The sequence below is a fragment of the Lynx canadensis genome, chromosome B2 (genome assembly GCF_007474595.2).
Source record: "Lynx canadensis isolate LIC74 chromosome B2, mLynCan4.pri.v2, whole genome shotgun sequence".
In the NCBI taxonomy this organism is placed as follows: Eukaryota; Metazoa; Chordata; class Mammalia; order Carnivora; family Felidae; genus Lynx; species Lynx canadensis.
Genome location: NC_044307.1, coordinates 143,552,767 through 143,573,944, shown reverse-complemented (window position 1 = coordinate 143,573,944; position 21,178 = coordinate 143,552,767). Strand labels below are relative to the sequence as shown.

General features: G+C 47.8%; 1 protein-coding gene across 4 annotated transcripts in view; it reads right to left on the bottom strand.

Moving 5' to 3' along the window:
* The window catches only part of SYTL3 (synaptotagmin like 3), an 83,292-nt gene that overhangs the window by 14,382 nt on the left and 47,732 nt on the right, over nucleotides 1-21,178 (bottom strand). For 3 of the 4 annotated variants that reach the window (XM_030316706.1, XM_030316702.1, XM_030316705.1), the window contains exons 7-9: nucleotides 20,262-20,386; nucleotides 12,887-13,021; nucleotides 835-1,013 (exon numbers count right to left, since the gene is read on the bottom strand). In XM_030316706.1, the coding sequence (XP_030172566.1) occupies nucleotides 835-1,013; nucleotides 12,887-13,021; nucleotides 20,262-20,386 (439 nt within the window). The remainder of the gene's footprint in view (nucleotides 1-834; nucleotides 1,014-12,886; nucleotides 13,022-20,261; nucleotides 20,387-21,178) is intronic. The other variant, XM_030316703.1, reaches the window with a different exon arrangement.

Here is a 21,178-nt window from a genome sequence, read left to right as displayed (position 1 = left end):
GAAAACAAGTAACAAGTAGAAGATATGCAAAATACACATAACCAATGAAGAATGGGTTTAAAAAAACTCCCACCCTCCTGTAAATAAATGACAAAAATGACAACCCAATAGAAAAATGGCAGAAGATAGGAATGGGAAGTTCACAGAAGGTGACCCCTAAGTGTCTAAGTTGCTCATCTTTCTTAGTAATCAGGGAAATGCACCCTAAAAATTAATGTGATATCCTTTCATAGCAATTGGGAAAAAAACCCACCTTTTTTTAAAGAAAGAGAGCACCACAGGGGAGAGGGGCAAAGGGAGTGAGAGAGAATCTTAAACAGGCTCCAGGCTCAGCACAAAGCCCAATGCATGGCTCGATCCCATGACCTTGGATTCATGACTTGAGCCGAAATCAAGAGTCAGACGCTCAACTGACTGAGCCACCCAGGTGCCCTGGAAAAAAATCTTTAATCTGTTTACAGATTGTGTGAGACAGGTTTTTGGTTTGGTTTTTCTTGTACGGGAAGTCAAATTTCCCAACAGCATGCATTGACATTCATCTTTTCCGCACCGATTTCTAATAGCCCCTTGATCCTAGAAACTCCCAAATATAGCTTAGGTCTGCATCTGGACCTCTGATTCTGCTCAGTTGACCTACTTATCTATCATTGCATCAATAGCACATTGTTTGAATTAGTGCAGCCTTAAAATAATTCTTGTTATGGCTTTTTAGTTTAGTTTTTGTTTTTGTTTTTTACAATTGTCTTGGTTTATTTTCGACTTTTACTTTTCTATAGAAACTTTAGACCCAATATGCCTATCATCTAATGTCAAAACTTAGAAAAAGAAACTTACGGATTGCACTTTTTCTTCTTTTCCTCTCCATAGGCAAGATTCTTACAGGCCTTGATGCATATTTCTAAAGAGCAGGTTTTGAAGCAATAACGAATGGCAAACTCTATCTCTCCAGTGACATTAGCATTGTCAAAATTTCCCATCTCTGTACAAGTGCTGTTAATGCTAAGTAGACTTGCCTGAAATCAAGAATGACAGATACAATAAATTAGTTCACAATTAATCCTTTTGTTGTTGTTGTTGGCAGTTCTGGCTTCAAGATCTCAAAAAAAAAAAAAAAAAATCACACAAAACAAGCATCGTGACTCACAGCAAGTTAATAATACACCAGTTTGTACTTTGCCAAAATAAATTGCCACACATTCTTTCCTAAGGAGATGAGAAATCCTCAGAAAGTCTGGTCTTGCCCAGCTTGCACAATCTCATTCTTTAACACAAATCAGTTGGGATGAAGTGGCTGATCTCCTCCGTAATTCTGCAAAGATAAGTCTCAGGAGAGCAGATAATACCCATGGCAGGAACAGCCACGTGGAGAGCCGGAGAGCAGGCCTGCCAAGCACCACGACTGGGAGTCCCACAGGGCTAGATTCAAAGGCTTATTCTGCTAAGGGAGCGACATCAAAGTCTAAATGGAAAAATTAATACTAGTCTCCTTGGGTTACGGTAAGGAGTAAATGGAATGAAACGTGTGAAGTATGTAGTCAAGAACAAGAGTAATTGTGTTTCGATTTTTATGGGTACCTAAAATGAGAAACAGAACTGCCACCATAAGTGAGGACGCTGTGAGCTTACATAACATAGACAGGTCGCGTGGGACGCCTGTGCCTAAAAGACAAACGAACTGCTGTATCACTGTTAAATTGGTTTCAATATTTGCCCCATTCACATGCAAAATCTCAGTGCTGACTATGAAAATAGAGGGGAAAAAAAAATGATTTCCACTTCTAATTCCCAACAAGTTCCTCCACAAGTTCGGGATGTTTCAAACATCCCGAAAAGAAACGAAGAACAAAGTCCGGGGCTTTCTCGCCCGCTAGAGACAGCGCCGAGCCGAACCAAATGAAACCAACAGCTCATCAGAGGACCCGAACCTGAGTTAACTAACGTCAGGAACACAACCAACTTCGCCGCACCCCGTCACCGGCTCTGGAGGGCAGGTGGGTGCTCAGCCGCCCACATCCACACCGTTGTTGGAATGGAACACAATCTTGAAATCTCGCATCCAGACAGGCAGGGAGTGGGGAGACAGCATGAAGCAATGAGGCGCACAGCAGCGAAGAGAGACAGGTCGGGACGCTCGGTAGAAGGTGGGCTCCGCTGGTGAGCAGAACAGGGGTGTGGATCGCAGGTGCTAAAAAGTTCTGACAATTAAAATGGCATTCGTCCCGTGGCTCACTTTGGGCCACGTCAGACTAAGTTGTATTATAGCAACTTTTCTGCCGAGAACAGACGGAAAACTGAATTAAATCACAAGCGGCTTCATGGCCATTGTAGAGCTACCAAGACAGCCAGGAAGAGGGGTCCACGCTACTAGAGAAGGGCAGTGTGGCCATGAGCTTGACCTTCTGAGCGGTCGGTCTCCCTTTGAGACATTTGTCCCTTTGCAAGCAGAGCAGGAAGACAGGGAAGTCAAGCGAAACACAGCAGCCATGGGGCTCAGGAGCCAAGCAAAGGGTTGAGAGACACACACCGGTGTCCAGGGCCCTGAAAGGCACACAGAACTTGAGCTGGGTTCACAGAGAAAGGGGAACCGCACCTAAACGAGACACAGCGAGACAGACTCTAGATGCTTCTCTTCCCCTCAAGGGATTTGCTGATTTGGAAGGGCTCACTGAGCAGCTGAGAAGCTCAAAAATGCTTTGAGAAGTTCATCTTACTGGAGAAGACCACCACAGAGGAGGGGCGTGGAGACCTCCAGACTTTCAGCGGGGACTCCCCCACCGGCTTCCTTCCCAGGAGGAAGAATCAACTCGAAATGGAGCAGTCCTCACAAAGACTGAAACCCAGCTTCAAACGAGCTGGACACCAGATGGATAAAGACTGTTGACCTTCACTCTGTGTGCTGGAAGCAAAAGTCCATTCTCTCTGGAGGCGGGTCACACCCACTGAAAGCCACTGGAAGCTCCTAGCACGTGGGGCTCTGCACGTTCCTGCCCTCCGCCGTATCTCCAGCACCCTTCTCGGGGCCTGGCTCACCAAAGAGTCCCCGGTAAATATTTATGGAGGGGATAGAGAAAGCACTTGGAGTACTTTATTTTTTTTTTAATTTTTTTTTTCAACGTTTATTTATTTTTGGGACAGAGAGAGACAGAGCATGAACGGGGGAGGGGCAGAGAGAGAGGGAGACACAGAATCGGAAACAGGCTCCAGGCTCTGAGCCATCAGCCCAGAGCCCGACGCGGGGCTCGAACTCCCGGACCACGAGATCGTGACCTGGCTGAAGTCGGACGCTTAACCGACTGCGCCACCCAGGCGCCCCTGGAGTACTTTGATTTAAAAATGCTCTACGGGGGCGCCTGGGTGGCGCAGTCGGTTAAGCGTCCGACTTCAGCCAGGTCACGATCTCGCGGTCTGTGAGTTCGAGCCCCGCGTCGGGCTCTGGGCTGATGGCTCAGAGCCTGGAGCCTGCTTCCGATTCTGTGTCTCCCTCTCTCTCTGCCCCTCCCCCATTCATGCTCTGTCTCTCTCTGTCCCAAAAATAAATAAACGTTAAAAAAAAAAAATTTAAAAATGCTCTACGTAAATATTCTGGCACGATGGGGTAGGCGGTCTTGTGCCTGAAAGAGCCATATGCAGAACTAAGTAAGACGACTCACTCGGTTGGTTCGGTAGTCGTCGTAATCTTGCAGGACTTCCTTAAGTCACTTCACTGCAGATGCCAGAGGAAAAATATTTTTTTTTAAATTTTTTTTTTAACGTTTATTTATTTTTGAGACGGAGAGAGACAGAGCATGAACGGGGGAGGGTCAGAGAGAGAGGGAGACACAGAATCCGAAACAGGCTCCAGGCTCTGAGCAGTCAGCACAGAGCCCGACGCGGGGCTCGAACTCACGGACCGTGAGATCATGACCTGAGCCGAAGTCGGATGCTTAACCGACTGAGCCACCCAGGCGCCCCAAATATTTTTAAATAAAACTACATGTCGGCACATAACAAACTTGCTGAAAATCAAAGACGAAGACAAAAATCGCTAAGAGAATGAAAAGACATGCTATCTTTAATGGAAGAAACAGTAATGGGCAAGAGAGAAGGGGCCCCAAGATACTGCCGGCGTGGCTGGCTTCTTCCGTTGGGGAGGGAAAGGACAGTAGGTTGGGCACAGACACAGTGAGGTTAATTTTGGTATCAGGAGAATTAGGCAATTCTGAGCAGATGCTTTTTTTCTTTTTTTCATGTTTATTTTTGAAAGAGAGCATGGAGAGAGGGAGACAGGATCTGAAGTGGCTCCCCAATGACGGCAGAGAGCCCGATGAGGGGCTCGTACCCACGAACCACGAAATCCTGACCTGAGCTAAAATCGGACGCTCAGCCGACAGAGCCACCCAGACCCATCTCCCCACCCCCCTTTTCTTTTTTTTTAAGTAAAAAGGGATATTTGCTCAAAATGAGGAAGTAAAGCAGGGTGGAAGATCTGAAAGAGTCTTGAAAAAAACTGGAGAAGGCATGAAATGGTCGATCTGAGTCGGTAACTGAGCTACCCAGAGAAATACTTCGGGCCCAGGGGACAAAACAGGGCAGACCTGATCCCCGCACACTCACACCGGCCGTGAGGCCCGCCCTGTTGTGTGTGCAGCTGTTCGGGAACAGGTCCAGAGAGGGCTGCCCTTGGCTCACCCAGCTCGGTGCCCAGAGTGATAACGCATCCAGGAAGCGTTAGAATGACTCCTCCTTCATTTCATAAGTACGTTCACGGAGGTCAAAGCCGGCTGGGACGCACCCAAAGGTTGCCCAGGAAATCAGAGGTAGGACTGGAAGTGGACTGGGGGGCCTAACTCCTTGGGCCACCAGCTTCTGGTAGGATCTCTGAGCAAGTCAGCTGCTGTGCCTGCTTCAGGAGGAAATGTGCAGCCTCAGACCGTGAGAAGACAGCAGAGCACATCCTCTGGTCAACCGCATCCCTGACATAATTTATGTCTTTGCCACTGTTGCCTCGGGAGGGATTTCTGGTTCTCTTTCCCTTGCCAGCCAGAACGGGAGCTAAGAACAGCAGATGGAGTCCACCAAGAAGTCCGGGCCCAGAAGAGCAACTACGAGCTCAGCCTGACTTTTCCTGGAGCCATCAGTGCTGTTGGGCCTTGACAGGAAAGGAAATCTGAGCGAAAGCAAAGGAGAACTACTCCAGCTGGGCAGGGAACATTCAGTGGTTTTCTCTGAAGGGCACACGTTATCTACCGTGACCTTGAGCAAGGCTCCATGCCCTCTTATTTTACCAAGTTAAGACGGGAGGGGTCAAGTGAAACCCCAGCTACAGCTGACCCTTGAGCAACATGGGTTTGAACGAGGCAGATCTTTCCAGTAAGCACAGGATGGTACGACAGATGTGATTTCTCTTCCTTATGATTTTCCTAACGTTTACCTTTCTCTAGTTTACAGTACGTTAAAAAATTTCTTTTTAACGTTTATTTTTGAGAAAGAGTGAGAGAGAGAGAGAACGAGCAGGGAAGGGCCAGAGAGAAAGGGAGACACAGAATCTGAAGCAGGCTCCAGGCTCTGAGCTGTCAGCACAGAGCCCGATTTGGGGCTCAAATCCACGGACTGTGAGATCATGACCTGAGCCGAAGTTGGACGTTTTAACGGACTGAGCCACCCAGGCGCCCTCTAGTTTACAGTAATTATACATATAACATCCAGAATAGGTGTCAGTTGACCATTTGTGTTATCAGTAAGGCTTCTGGTCAACAGTGGGCTATTAAGTTTTGGGGGAGTTGAAAGTTATACACTAATTCTCGACTGCACAGGGGGTCAATGCCCCTAAGGTTCACACTGTTGAAGAGCCAACTGTATACTTTAGGAAGAAAAAGTCCTGATCACCGAGAACACGCTGACAGCATTACCGCAGAGTGGTCCAAATGGTGGCAACGAAGCCCGACGGGCTTTCATTCAGCTCCTGGCCCTGACACTCAGTGGCTGTGTGATCTTGAACCATATTCGTAACCTCTCTAGTCTCAGTTTCCTCATGTGTAAAATGGGGATCTATTCCATAAGACTGGGATGAGGCTCAATTAGTTAATGCGTCTAAAGAGACTCAGAGGGGCACTTGGTGGCTCAGTCAGTTAAACGTCTGACGGCGGCTCAGGTCATGATCTCGCGATTGTGGGTTCGAGCCCTGCGTCAGGCTCTGTGCTGACAGCTCAGAGCCTGGAGCCTGCTTCGGATTCTATGTTTCCCTCTCTCTCTGCTCCTCCCCTGCTCACGTTCTGTCTCTGTTGCTCTCTCTCAAAAGTAAACATTATATATATATATTAAAAAAATACATAAGGAGACTTAGAACCATCCCCACACATAGTAAGTATAGAACATTCGTTACCATTTGGAAAATGCCAGACAATGTGGCTGCCCTTTGTAAGCAGGATAAATCATCTCCTTTTCTTTTCTCTTTTTTTCCTTCTTTATTATAAAACTATATCAAAAAGTACATATAATTGATATAGTTAAATAATAATTATGAAATGGACATCCATGTACCCACCACTCAGCTGGAGTAAAACAACATAACCAGGACCTCAGAAGTGCCCCGGGGCCCTACCTTTGTCCAGTGCCTCTTTTCTGTCCCTGAGGAAATGCTGTTTCGAAGTCTCCTGTTAATCATCCTCGTTTCTCTTTATGGTTTTAGTACAGATGTAGTAGGTCCCCCCAAAGAATATATTGGTTAGTTTTGCCTGAGCTTGGAATTTATATAATTAGAATCCTACTGGGTACCTATTCCTCTATAACTGACTTTCTCTTGATACTCTGCTTTTTAAATTCGTCCATGTGGTCGTTGTGGTTTGAGTTCATTCACTATCGCTTCCAAACAGTATTCCACTGTCACGCCTGCCAATCACAACACCTTCTGGCAGGAAAAGTGTAAGCTGTTTGAAAACACTGATATAAATGCATTCCTTTTTAGCTTTTTTTAAACATAAGTATAAACAAAATTAAAAACCAGACAGGAACTCTGGTAGGATTTGTTTTCCCGTGGGAACGCTAAAATGTTAACGTATTTCTTCACTCCACCAAGTTCTACTTCTGATAACTGAACTTATTTTTTTAATTTTTAAAAAATATTTATTTATTTTTGGGAGAGAGAGAGAGAGAGAGAGACACACACAGACAGACAGAATATGAGCAGGGGAGGAGCAGAGAGAGAGGGAGACACAGAATCCAAAAACAGGCTCCAGACTCTGAGCTGTCAGCACAGAGCCCAGCGCAGGGCTTGAACCCATGAACCATGTGATCATGACCTGAGCCAAAGTTAGACGCTTAATGGACGGAGCCACCCAGGCACCCCTGAACTTATTTTTTTTTAACAACTTATTTTTTTCTCCCGAAATATTACATGTTTATAGGAAAAATACAGAAAACACACATGAGCCCCCAAAAAATGTTTAAGAAAAAAGCATAACCCCATCATTCCAGGGTCAAATTTGGGTATAATCCTCCCACTTGGTTTGCAAAGTCTATAGTAGAATCATGTTGCTTTTATAAAGATGTGCTATCATACTATTTTATAACCTTATATTTTCATTTGTCAGCATATATTTTCTATATTAATATTCTTCAACATTCTTTTTAATAGCTACAAAGTATTCCTCTGAATCAATATACCATAATTCATTTAACCATTGCCCTATTTTGAATATTTTGGTTGTTTCCAATTCTTCAAAATTAAAACAGTTATAAACAAGGCTCCCTGGACATCCACGTACACACATTTTGGGCAACATTCACGATAATTTTTCAAGAATATTTCCTGTAACTGAATTGTTTGATTGAAGAGAACAGGCATTTTCAAGGCTTTTGATACACATAGGTAAACGCCCTTCCGCAGACACCAGGAGTTTATAAAGATGCCTGCAGCTAGCTCCATACCCCTGCCAACATGGACCTGTATCACTTCTAAAATTTGCTGAAATGACCCTAAAGCAGAGCTCGCTTTCATTTTGCACTGATTTAACTACCTGGGAGGTTGAGTGTTTCCCCCTATTTACTGCCCCTTTGGCTTTCTCCTTTTGTAGTAAGTAGAGATTTGGTAAGCTTTATCCAAACTTCCTGGCTCTTAGCCTCAAGGTCTGTCGGAAGAACAGGCAACATCTCTGGGCAAGAAGCAATAATCAGTATTTGCTTTGTGGGAGTTTCGTTTCCTCAAACACTGCTTCAGCCTAAAGGAACAGGTTTAATCACATAATAATTCAACTCCACGAGGAGAACTTGAAGGGCACACATCCGAGCCCACTAGAAGAAAGGACGAAGGGGAGCCCAGTTGAATTTGCGGTGTGGTTTGAAGGACAGAGCGAGACAAACACACTCACCCGCGTCTCCTTGCCACAGCATCATTTCCCAGCAGTCCGAGAGGTTTTCTAGGTGCGGGGCGGCCCCAGGCCAGTGCAGCTGAACCAGGGACTGAGGGCAGGAAACCCACTCCCTCGGAGAGCCCAACGGAACCCCAGGGCTTTGACTCGCGCGGCTCTGGGTGTTGAGTCAGGGCTCAGCGGTTACCGTCTGACCTCAGTGAGCCTCCTTAACCTCTGGGAACCTGTCTTCCCATTTGTGAAATGGGACAATAGCATCCACCTGACCAGATGGTTGTGCGAACGATTGCCAGGGGAGACACCTGGCTCGGTCGTTAGCACACAGTAGGCTTTCAGGAAACCAGAGCTCCGGGTAGGAGTAACACGGTCATTCCGCACGTGTTTACCGAGTGCTGCTTCAGGGTCAGGCACTGCTTGGGCACGTGGGACTTACAGGAGACAACAAACAACAGATAAACCAATTACACAGCTATAGAAGGTGATAAGAATATGGGTAACAGAGAGAAGGTAAGGGCGATGGAGGGCAGGACAGGGCAGGGGGTAGACCCCGCCTACAATGTGACCTTGGAGCAAAGATTTAAAGGAAGGGAGTCAATGGGTGTGGTGCCACATGGGAGAGGGCAGAAATGCCCCCAGGGCAGGCTTGCGTCTCGCGTGTTCAACGACCAGTGCGGTTGTGTGGAACGAGCAAGGGGGCAGGTGGGGCGTGTGTGGGAAGTCGTGTGGGGCCTCGTGGACCACATGGGGTGGATCCTAGCTCATGTCCGTGCCTATGTGTTAGTTTCTGGGCACCCAAAGACATGATTCTGGCCCCTGGAGGAGCTTAGAGTTTAGTCTGTGGGACCCTGGGCAGTTCTGGGGAAGCTGCCCCTTGGACTCTCCCAGAAGGCTAGCGTCACCCTCAGGACCAGCCTTTTAAAAAAAGCTCAAGCTAGCTGGCATCCTTCCATCGGCTGGAGTAGGGGCAAACCTTGCAGAGAATCTTGGAAAAGCTCTTCCTGTCTCAGACCCACCGCAGGGTTGAACCCAATGAGAGAATGTTCTGGAACCATCCTTGCCTATCTCACCCTCAGAGAAGCGTTTCCTCTGCTCTTCCACCTCGCTGAACTATTCTCCAGCACCTACAACACCCAGCTGTGAAGAAAGGGGCTAACCCACCCTCAAGCATAGCTTTCTGAGGCCTCCTGGCCCGGCCAGCCGAGGCTCTCACCACCTCAGTCTCTGGAACGAAAAGGCACCAAGAAGCAGAGGGCCAGGGCGCAGGGTCGTTTCTTCCCCGGGGGCAGGTGGTTACACCCCGCTGGGACTCGGAGGCCCCCGGGAAGAACTCGTGTGAACCGAGTTTGCTTTTCACTCCTGGTCCTTGACCAGTGTGGGTGTGCAGACCTGTCTGAGAACTGATGGAAACACGAACCTTCTTCCCAGGAAGCGCACAGAGGCACATGACGCCACATTTGGGTAATTCCACGTTAGATCATCCCAGGTGCCACTGAACGCACAATCACCGTACCCAGACCGGTGCTGTTCGACAGAACTAGAATGTGAGCCGAATCTGTCATTTAAAATTCTCCAGGGGCACCTGGGGAATTAAGTGTCTGACCCTTGATCTCAGCTCAGGTCATCCTCTCATAGTTCGTGGGATCGAGCCCTGCGTCGGGCTCTGTGCCCACAGCCTGTTTGGGAGTCTCTCTCTCTCTCTCTCTCTCTGTGCCCCTCCCCTGCCTGTTTGTGTGTGTGCTTTCTCTCTCTCAAAATAAATAAACTTAAAAACTATTTAAAATTCCCTAGTGGCCTATTTTTTAAAAACAGGTGAGATTAATTTTAATCATACAGGCATCCCTGGTTTTATTGCATTTCACAGATGTTGTGTGTTTTGCAAACTGAGGGTCTGTGGGAACCCCGTTTCCAGCCAGTCTATCACTGCCGTTCTAACCACGGCGTTTGCTCACTTCGTGCCTGTGTCACATTTTGGTAATTTTCACGATCTTTCGAACGGTTTCATTATTACTATATTTGTTATGGAGATCTGTGATCAATGATTACAACTCAAAGCTCAGAGGATGATGGGTAGCATTTTTTAGCAATAACGTATTTTTTAATTAAGGCACGTACATCGGTTTTTTTAGACATAATGTCATTGCACACTGAAACCAACTAGGGTGTAGGGTGAACATAACTTTTATATGCACTGGAAACAAACATTCATTTGACTTTATTATGATATTCACCTTACTGAGGTGGCCTGGAAGTGACAGTATCTAGGAGGTATGCCTGTACATTTTATTAATGTCATATATCCAAAATACTATCATTTCAACATATGTCAATATAAAAGTTATTAATGACACCTTTTATATTTTTTCCTACTTAAGTCTTTAAAACCCAGTGTGTATTTTATTTATTTAGATATAATTGACAAAAAAACATTATAATCAGCTCCTGGGCAGTGTGTATTTTATATACTCATTTCGGACTAGCCGTAATTCAAGTGCTCGACAGTCACATGTGACTAATGGCTACTGTAGTGGATAGCATGGCCCTTGACTGTTAAGAAATCCTTAACAAATGACATACTTTACTCAGGTTTGAAACTGCTAGAGCTCAAGCAGTGTTTCTCAAACTTCATGGTGCATATGAATCACCTGGGGCTCTTGTTAAATTGCAGATTCTGACCCAGTAGGTCTGGGATGGGGCCAGAGACTCTGATTTCTGGAAGGTCCCAGGTGATGCCAGGGCTGCTGGCCCCACATTTTGAGTAGTGCGGGTATAGAGCAGTGGTTCCGAAAGAGGCAGGACCACTCAGTGAAGGGCTGGTTTGGGAGCGGCCAGCATTTAGCAGATTGAGTCTAGGATGTTACCTATTCAGTGCACGGGTCTGGCCTGCTTTTGCCGTGACTTTGTAATGTTCTACCAGATATTCATCTGATAGGATCTGATAGATAGGATGGGGGTAAGTTAATCGTTTTCTAAAGTGAGTATCATTTTCCATAACAACACAACCACCCCAATGCACAGAGAGGTTAAGGGACTTGCTCTGGGTCACACTATAGGAGCTGGAATGCGAACCAAGAAGGTGGTTTCTAGGAGCTGAATTCTTTTTATTTTTTTAAGTTTATTTTGAGAGAGAGAGAGAGAGCGTGCAAGCAAGCATGAGCAGGGATGGGGCAGAGAGAGAGAATCCCAAGCAGGTTCTGCACCGTCAGTGTGGAGCCCAACGTAGGGCTCGAACCCACAAGACGTGAGATTATGACCTGAGTTGAAATCAAGAGTCGGATCCTCAACTGACTGAGCCACCCAGATGGCCCTGGAAGCTGAGTTCATAACCACTATAATACACCATGGAATGAGTGCATTTTCATTCTCAAAACAATCCAGTGAAATGAAAAGAACAGGCTTGATACCCATTTCCTTGATGAGGACACTGAAGTTTGGAGAGTTTCTGCCATTGTCTAAGATTATTATTTTTTTTTAATTTTTTTTAACGTTTATTCATTATTGAGAGACAGAGAGACAGAGTATGAGCATGGGAGGGGCACAGAGAGGAGACGCAGAATTGGAAGCAGGCTCCAGGCTTCCAGCTGTCAGCACAGACCCCGACATGGGGCTCGAACTCACAAACCGCGAGATCATGACCTGAGCCAAAGTCGGACACCCAACCGACTGAGCCACCCAGGCGCCCGTCTAAGATTATTTAATAAGGTAAAGAGCTATCACAGTGATCGAGGCCTCGTGACCTGTCACCCAAGGCTCTGTCACACCACATATCACAATTTGAGGCTAACGTAAGCATTCCGTCAGTGTTTTTGAAGCCACAAAAGAATGAATAAAAGGCTTGCCTATCAACAGAGCCAACCTTTAAAACATGTTGAAAAAGAAGAGCACAGTTGAAGGACTTAGGAAACTTGACTTCATGACTTCCTGCAGTAATCAGGACGGTGTGGTCTGGGCTAGAACACAGAGATGAGAGGAACAGAGTGAAGAGTCCCCAAAAAAGACCCACTCCTGCACGGTTACTTGATTTTCAACAAAGATACCAAAGTCAATGGGGAAATGAGAGTCGTTTTGTGAACAAAGGGGGCCGGAATAACTGGGTGTCCACGTGGAAAGAATGAACCTCAACCTATACTGTTCACAAACATTAATGATCACGGGGACAGACCTATACAGAACAATGAAATTTTCCTCAAGTTTCTAGAAGAGAACAAGAGAATGTCTTCATGACTTGAGGGTAGACAAGACACAGAAATAATTGTAAGAGAAATATTTGATACGTTGACCTCATTGAAAGTAAAAACTGCTCATCCAAATATGCCGTTATTTATTATTCATTGCTATCTGTGTGTATGAAAGAAAAACCATCAAAGTATATAGCCAGGTTTCCCCAGCTCCCAGTCTGAGTAAAATATTACCTCCAAGTTCTGTTGTCACGTTCCAGTTTATGCCACAAGACAACACTTCCCTCCTACCCCCGCCTACCAACCCCGTCCGACATCATGGCGACCGCCACACATCAGGGGTCCAGAGTGTTAGATGAGACTCACGTGTCTCAAGCCTCCTGAGAACAAAGTGCTGGGCGTTGGCCTGGATGAGACGTCCTCTTGCTTCGAAACAGGGTTAGTAAGGTGTTTGGGACTCTCTTGGTTGAGAGGTTTCAGAATATCTGGTGTGCTTGGCTTCTGGAAAAGGAAACACGGAATTAACAACAGAGTCTGTGTCCTAGTGTGATTTTGTTCAAAGGTGGTGACTTCAATGAGCAGAGCCTGCACCTCTGACCTGACGGCACTCATATGCAAACTTCTGGGTGCTGAGTAAGAGAGCACGCTTCCGTTTGAATAAATGCATACACACACACCCGCAGGGCCCCGGGCAGGCATCAGCAAGCACTGGGATATTCATGAACGGTGGTGGGTGGGTCACTTATGGATTAGTAAGTCTTAAAGAAAAATCAAGTCCACATGTTGACCTTAATAGCGATCCCTGCATTTAATCACATGAAATACGATATTTAGCCTATCAGAGTTTTAGTTGTAATGTGCTCATTAAAAAAAAGGGAAAAATTAAAATATGTCTCTAAATTTTATAAAATAGTACCCCTTTTATCATGTACAGAGCTGTGCTTTCCAATGTGCTAGTCGCTAGCTACATGTGGCTATAGAAGTTTAAATTCTCATTGGTTAAAAGCAACTAAAATTAAAAAAATTTAACTCCTCAGTTGCACGAGACACATTTCAGGTGCCCAGCAGCCACATGTGGCCGTGATTAGAAGCTTCTATTGGACAGGGCTAGCACAGAGCCAAAAACACAATGCCCAAGGTAGGAAACCTCTTCCTGGCTGGAAGTACAAAGTTTCTGAATCCAGACTTTACATTTTGATGCTGGAAGTGGAACTTGGAAATATAACAAATGTAACATTTGCATCATAGCTGTAATTCTCAGGAATGAAAGACTGAGAATATTAGGGAATACGTGGAAGAAATGATTAGTTCCCAATTACTGTTCATGCTCTCGATCCCCAGAACGCCAGCTCAGCTCCATCAGACATTTGTTAAGCGATCCTATCTTTGACCCACTGCTCTAAGTCCTGGGGCAGAAAGAGGGGGGCAGAGGAGAAGGGAGGGGGGAGAAGAAGCATCATCCGCTCTCCAGGGGCTCACCTGGCTGGTAGGAAATAGACCCACCACTGAAATGGAGGCACAAGCCAAGTCCATGGGAAAGAGGGGATGGAGAGCTTATGCAGAAGGGGGTGTCAGGATGATCTTTAGCGGAAAGTAGGACCTGAGTGGGAGGTTCAAGGCCGGCTGTGGAGAGACTCAAAGGAGGGGCATCGTGAGTGGTGGGCCTATGCTGATGGTCAAGTACCGAGCACGTTCCTAGACTTGCTGATGACCCACGCAACCAAAGAGACTCAAGAGGCCAGATTCCTGCTGTGTCAGGCTTTCCAGAGAACAGGTAGCTTGGCGGGGGGGGGGGGGGGGGGGGGTCACCAAAGAGCCGGCCCAGGGGAGGAGACAGCCAGAAGAATCACAGATCCAAGGGGAGGATTTCGGGCATGAAGGATGTTCAAAAAGGAGAAGAGTAGGAGAAAAGGCTCACCTGAAATTAAAGAAATGGAGATTTTTAAAACTGGCCTATCAAATTAGCAAATATTAAAATAGAAAGTATAACATTTGGGGGCACCCGGGTGGCTCAGTCGGTTAAGCTGCCGACTTCAGCCCAGGTCATGATCTTGTGGTTCGTGGGTTCGAGCCCTGCGTTGGGCTCTGTGCTGACAGCTCAGAGCCTGGAGCCTGCTTCAGATTCTGTGTCTCCTTCTCTCTCTGTCCGCCCCCTTCTCTCTCAAAAATAAATACACATTAAAAATATATATATTTTTAAAGTGTAACATTTGGTGCCAGCAGGGGTGCTGAAAAGCGGGCTACTCCACCTCTGGTGGTCGTAAACCGAGTCAACCTCAGAGGAGGGCAATCTCGCAGCATGAATTAAAAGTCCTACGGGCGCCCGGGTGGCTCCCGTCATGATCTCACAGTTCATGAGTTCGAGCCCTGCATCAGGCTACACACTGACACTGGGGAACCTGCTTGGGATTCTCTCTGACCCCCCCCCCCCCCCGCCGCCCCTCCCCTGCTCGTGCTCTCTCTCAAAATAAATAATCACTTTTTTAAAAAGCCCTAAAAAATAGCTGTAAAACAATGACAATATGTATGTATTGGCAGGGAAGAAATGAAAATATAAAGTTAGAGATTCTTGAGAAAGCAAATAACAAAAATGGATGTGCAGCACGGCATCGTGTTTGCAAAGTGAATGTACGTGTGTGCTCCAAGTGACTGGCCCGGCTCAGTGCTTGCTTGATTTTTCTCCTCTCCTGCCTCCTCCCCCTCCTCCTCCTCCCCGTCTGTGTTTTCTAAACTTTCATGAGTGTGTAGGCCTAGGTTTTATTATACATACAAGCAATAAAACCATTTTTGTAATTAAAGAAAAGAGTGGAATTCTGGTCAACTGTGTCAAAGGTGACAAAGTCATTGATGAGGGTGATGCTCAAATGGGCCAGCAGGCTTTTCAATCAGGGGTGCCTGGCGGCGCCCCAGGGAGCAGTGTCGCACTGGCACAGGGAACGGACCGCACGGAAGGTAGGAGTGAACAGGAGGGAGGGTGATGGGCGGCAAGGGCAGAGGACGTTTTTGTGGACTTGGGCTGAGATGAAGAAGCGGAAGAGCAGCTTGAAGGGGATCCTTCAGAAGATGCTGTTTTTCTTTTTTAAGCGGGGGGTGGGGGGGTGGGGGCGGATCGGGGCTAACTTGCAGGTGGAGGAGAAACAGAAGCGGGGAAAGCGGTGAGCTGATGGAGCAGGTCCCAGAAGAGAGCGAGGAGGATGAACCCAGCCCCCAGGGGAGGGCTCCACCTCGGGAAGGAGCGTCCATTCCTGAGGCAGGAGGAAAGGTGGCTGAAGATCCCGAGAAACTGAGCGGGAGGAAGTAGTCAGAGGGCTCTCCTACGGCAAGGCCTCTACCTTCTGACTGTGTCCGGGGCGGGGCGGGGGGGAGGGGGGGCTTGGAGGACGTGGAAGATTCCATTTGGAACGGCCTGTAAGGCAGCAGTCGGAATGGGACAGAAAGAATAAAATGGGCTAAATATTAATATACAGCTTTGTAACACGTAGGCGTTCAATATATAACCACCAAATCCAGTTTTCTTTAAGGCAACATAGTTTTTAAATCATAAAAAAAAAAAAAAAAGTTGATGACAGGGGCGCCTGGGTGGCTCAGTCGGTTAAGTGTCCGACTCTTGATTTAGGCTCAGGTCATGATCTCACGGTTTGTGGGACTGAGCCCCACATCCAGCTCCACGCCTAGAGTATGGAGCCTGCTTGGGATTCTCTCTCTCCCTGTGCCTCTCTCTGCCCCTTCCCCCTTCCCTCTCACACAATAAATAAATAAACATTTTTTTTTAAACTGATGACAGAAGTTTCCGAAAAGGGACAAAGAACTATCTTTATAAGAGCGATCATGTGGCATGTCAAATTCATAGCCAGGAAAAAAAGAATTCATAGCCAGGGAAGACTGTTTCCAAATGTTAGGATTCCGAAAAAACGTTAATGAAACATAAGCGCCGATATAAATATTTTGAAATCATTAGAAAAGCCGACACTGTTCTGAAGAACATCCCTATTTCGACTAAGGAATCGACGTGAACTTTGGCGTTCACCTCTTCCCTGGTAGATTCTGAAGGATCTAAATGACTCTGTCAGACTCAGTGCCCTGTGAAAGGGCATCGAGATTCAGATGGCAGCCTATCGACGACATTGAGAAAGGCATTTATTTCCCCTGTGATTTTTAATGTATTTCGGTAGCTATCCAGTTTGGGTCAGATTACAGAGAAAAATGATCGCCCTGAATGAGGTCTACTCTGTACAGGGTTATTAAGTTCCATATTATATGCTGACAGATCAATAAACATTAGGCTCGATTTGATCAAATTATGGACTCCCTGGAACCACGCAATTCACGCGTGTGGGATTGTTTGTTTTAGCTGATCTTAAGTGTGAAAAGGGAGAGCACCTGTTGCCACCAAGCCTGCATCCGGGGGTCTCGGACAACCACCGGGGCTGGGCTCGGCCAACGATACGTGCTCTGAGCAACGTCCTGTCCCGGCCGAGAGGTAGGCCGCCTCTCCTGGGACCATCGAGGGGGTCAACAGCCCTCAAGTCTAAGACCAAGTGTTTTCATCCTTGAACCCAATGCCATTGCCTCCCTTTTCTCTGGCTGCTCAGCCTTTACGTGTGGCCGGCAGGTGGGGCAAAGGAGGATGCAGAAACGCCATGCCCTGGGGGCGGATGGTTTCTTCAGATTTCACAGGACGTGGGAAAACTTCACATAAAGGGGCACCGAATGAAAGGAAGGGTTTCTTCCCCGCCTCCGTCCTTGTCCCGCTCCTCGGAGACAGCCCCTCCCAACAGCTTCTCGTGTTTCCTTCCTGGTTAACAGGGTCTTTACGGCCAATATAGATCAGCCACACATTAATACGATGCACAATAAAATCCCACGGGGATGCACAGGAAGTCTCAAAGGACAGGGGAGAGAGTTCACCTCTTAAAGAATCCCGGCCCACATGGGTAAATGAGGGTCTTTACGGGAGCATTTCCAGAACATGCGGTGCATGCTTAATGGTCAGAGAAGTGGCATAGAAGCCGTCCTGAGCCGTTTTCTCAGTTACCATCTCAGAGTCACCACGTGGTCCTAAGAAAGTTATCTCCTATTTCTGTGCCTCAGTCTAGCCACCTGCAGAGTGGGCACTGACACCCCCTGCCTCCAAAGGGCACCACGTGGTGTGCTTAAGGCTGGCAGAATGCTCCGAGGCGTTCCGATGGAAATGTGAGTGTAAGTTTTATGAGCTCACCAACGAGGGCATGTGTAATTGCAGTCTGACAAACGTCCTATTTAAAGATGTACTCTTTATATGTCAACCCTGTGATTATTTAGCATTTATAGATCATGCCATGATTGCTGAGTACTTTATAAACATTTGGCTACATTGCTCCAAAACAGCCATATCCTCAAGGAAGGTGGGGAGACAGAATGCCTGCAAAAAGTAGAAAGCGTGTCGCTTCAAGAGCATGGCAGTCAACTGGATGCAAGTGGCAGAGCGTCCAGATGGTGGGGGCTGTCTCGCCATGGCCTCCCCTGCTCCTCCTCGCTTCGACCCTCAAGCTCCCTTGTCCCATCAGACAACCCTGCAATTACCCAGCAGGCTCGTTCCCCATGCGCATGCAGTAGGGGAGGCCAGAAACTAAGCCTGGGAAACCTGGGATGCCCTATCACACGGCACAGGCATCGGAAGCAGAAACATGCCGTCCACAAACCCTGTTGGCATCTTTTCCCGCAGGCGTCACAGGTGTGGTGTCTGGAACAGACTCTGCCTCGCCCCGACACTTCCGACCACATTACCCCCTTGGTCATCTCTTTCCCCTTTGCCCCTCATCTTTCATAGGGACAGTGATAGCCCAGACCTCACAGGGTTGCTGTAAGGACTTAGTATCTATAAGGGCTTTACACGAAGAACAGTGCCTGGTAACCTTAGTGAGTGTTAGCATCCGAGGGGCTCCATCCCAAGGATTTGGGCCCTCATTTGTCCTCCTTATGTGGGGCATATAATGAGGAAGTTACAAGTTTAGGATTCAGAACCTACAAACTTGGACTCTACTCCCGGCTCTACATTGTATTAGTTACGTGACATTAGGCAGGTTGGTTACCCTCTCGCTGAAACTCAGATCCTGGATCTTCATCATGGGAGTGACAATATCCGCCTCAGCATTTCTGCAAGAACTAAACGGGACTAGTACGTAATAACCACCACGGTGCCTGGAACATAGTGGTTCCTAAATGCACGTGAACCTCTCCTCCGTCTGTTGACTCAGGGATGGTGTCTGGACCGGTGTTTGTGTAGACCCTGGGGAGCCAACAGGAACGAACGCTTGTTGGCCCTTTGGCGTCTCAAAGGCCTTCCAAATGCATCTCACACACTCTAGACGCCTCCTCCTAAATCTAGCGAGGTCCCAGGGGCCAGGAGCCACAACCCGCTCACCCAAGAGCTCCTCAGAAACTCACTGGAGATGCCACATCTCACACCTGCCCCAGATCTACTGAGTCAGACTCTGCATGTCAACAACATTCCCAAGCGACTCACACACACACACACACACACACTGAGAACAGCTGCTCCAGAATTCAGCCTCCAAGCCGAGACCGCCCACCGCTTTCGGGTTATGTAACCCCGGGCACTGACATCGTCTCTCTAAGCCTCAGTTTCCCTAAATGGACAACAGGGCCAAATGCAATACAGAGTTCACGAGGTAGTGTGAGGATAAAATGAGATGGCCCGGGTAAAGCCCTGAGTGGAGTCTGGCACATAATTAGGAAGACCGGCAATTTAGATAGCATATGTAGATGGCTTAGGTAGCAATTTAGATACTATATTATCTCGGGGATCTTTATAAGCAGCCTGTGCCTTTGGGCGGAACAGGTGTCATCACCTTCATCTCCACCAAGGGCATAGTGACGTTCCGGGAGTTGACGTGACGTGCCCAAGGCAGAGGGTCGTGGACGGAGGCAGAATTTGAAACCTCGAGAGTGGGTGTCTGGAAGTTCCAGCAGGAGGGTGGGGCTAACCTCATCTCCTTGCCTAAAGGAATCTGTCTGGGGACATCCTGAGCGGAGCCCACAGTGGCAGAGAAGGGACACCTGTCCTATCCAGGCACCCGGTGCAGTCCTGTCGACCAGGTGATGGCATCTGCCCTAGCCAGGTCACCTCCGCTGGACTAGAACCTAGGTGTCCTGATGGTAAAGTCATTTTCTCTCCTGTCCCGGTGCATCTGCTTCAGACTTGGTTAATCCTGGTGGAAAGCCAGAGTAATTCTTTCCTTAAAAGCCTTTATTAGGTGAGCTCTCTCTCTTGTGGTTTAGATCCCGGGAGGGAGCCTCCCTGGTGACTGCCCTCGGTCAGGCGGCACGTAGGTTTTTAGTGGGTTTCTATCAGACTCGGACTGGAGGTTGTTGGAAACAAGAAGGCCTCTTGACCCTCCATGGGGTATTCGGACCCCAGGAGTAACGTGGCACATCTCAGCCCTGCAGGGGGCCACTCTGCCTTTGGTGTGGCCTTGAGACCAGCGAGGCGTTCCCGTGGACACCTGGGACCCCAGGGGCTCAGAATTAGGCTGAAGCTTTTCCCTGCTCTGAACTGTTTTCCGAATCGACCCTGGAATTTGACCTTCATCTGGCCAGGCCTCCCCAACAGAGAAGGGTTTGTAATTATGTTTTCTCCAGACTGCTTGGTGTTGTGCAGTAAAAGAAAAGGAAAACGAAATCTACAGAGAAAATGGACTAGAAGTAGCTCTGGTGGCGGCCCGGCGGCCTCAGGGAATACCCTGGTGGTGACGTTGATGGCAGTGTCAGACTGGCTCCTCCTCTCCGTCCGGCTAGCACACTGCCTGGGACCCGCGGCTAGGAGTCGCTTGTCAGAGGTCATGTCATTCTGGGACTTGGAAAGCTCTAGAAAACAAATACAAGGGATGACAGGCGGGAGCCCACAGCTTTGACAGACTCGTGGGGCCCTCCTCGGAGACGCCCTGCGACCGCACCCCTGAGGAGCCTCAAGGTCTCTGGGGCTAGGCTCACGGCGTGGGGACGACGGCTCTGAGCTCTGGGCCCAGGGGGAGCCACCCCCAGAAGCCACATGCTGGACGCAGGGCACACGGCGCCCTGCACAGGACAGAGGAGCCAGATTCCCAGAAGGTGACAGTGTGGCCATGTGCCTCTGTAGGCAGACAGCCATCGTCAGGGCGAGAGTGAAAGGAAGGACTTCCGGCCAGCTTACTCTGTATCCCGGGCCACCCGTCATAAGCACGCAGTTGTCCAAACACGAAAAAGGCAGCCTAACAAACCAGCCAGCTTTTTTAGGGCTGCTCGCAAAGATTTATAACTAAATACCATCTCTTGGGACACTTTGAAGAGAGGCGGAAGATTCGGGGTAACGCTTATGACTATTTTAATAGACAAAGCCTGAAAATACACCTCCCCTCGCCCCCCAGCATACCAGTGGTCCAGAAGAGATGAATAAAGTGGGAAGGAAGGAATGCACACAAAGAAGTGAGACAGCCACCTCAAAGGTGATTTTGTCTTTCAAAAATGTCTTCCCTTTTCCATGGGGTCCTTGTTTCTCTCAAAGATGACCTTGAAGCCATCTTTAGAGTGGCATTCTCTGATGGCTGTCACGTGGCTCACATATGCCATCTCAAATTTTCTAGTTGCCACATTTAACACAGAGGTAAGGGGTGCCTGGGT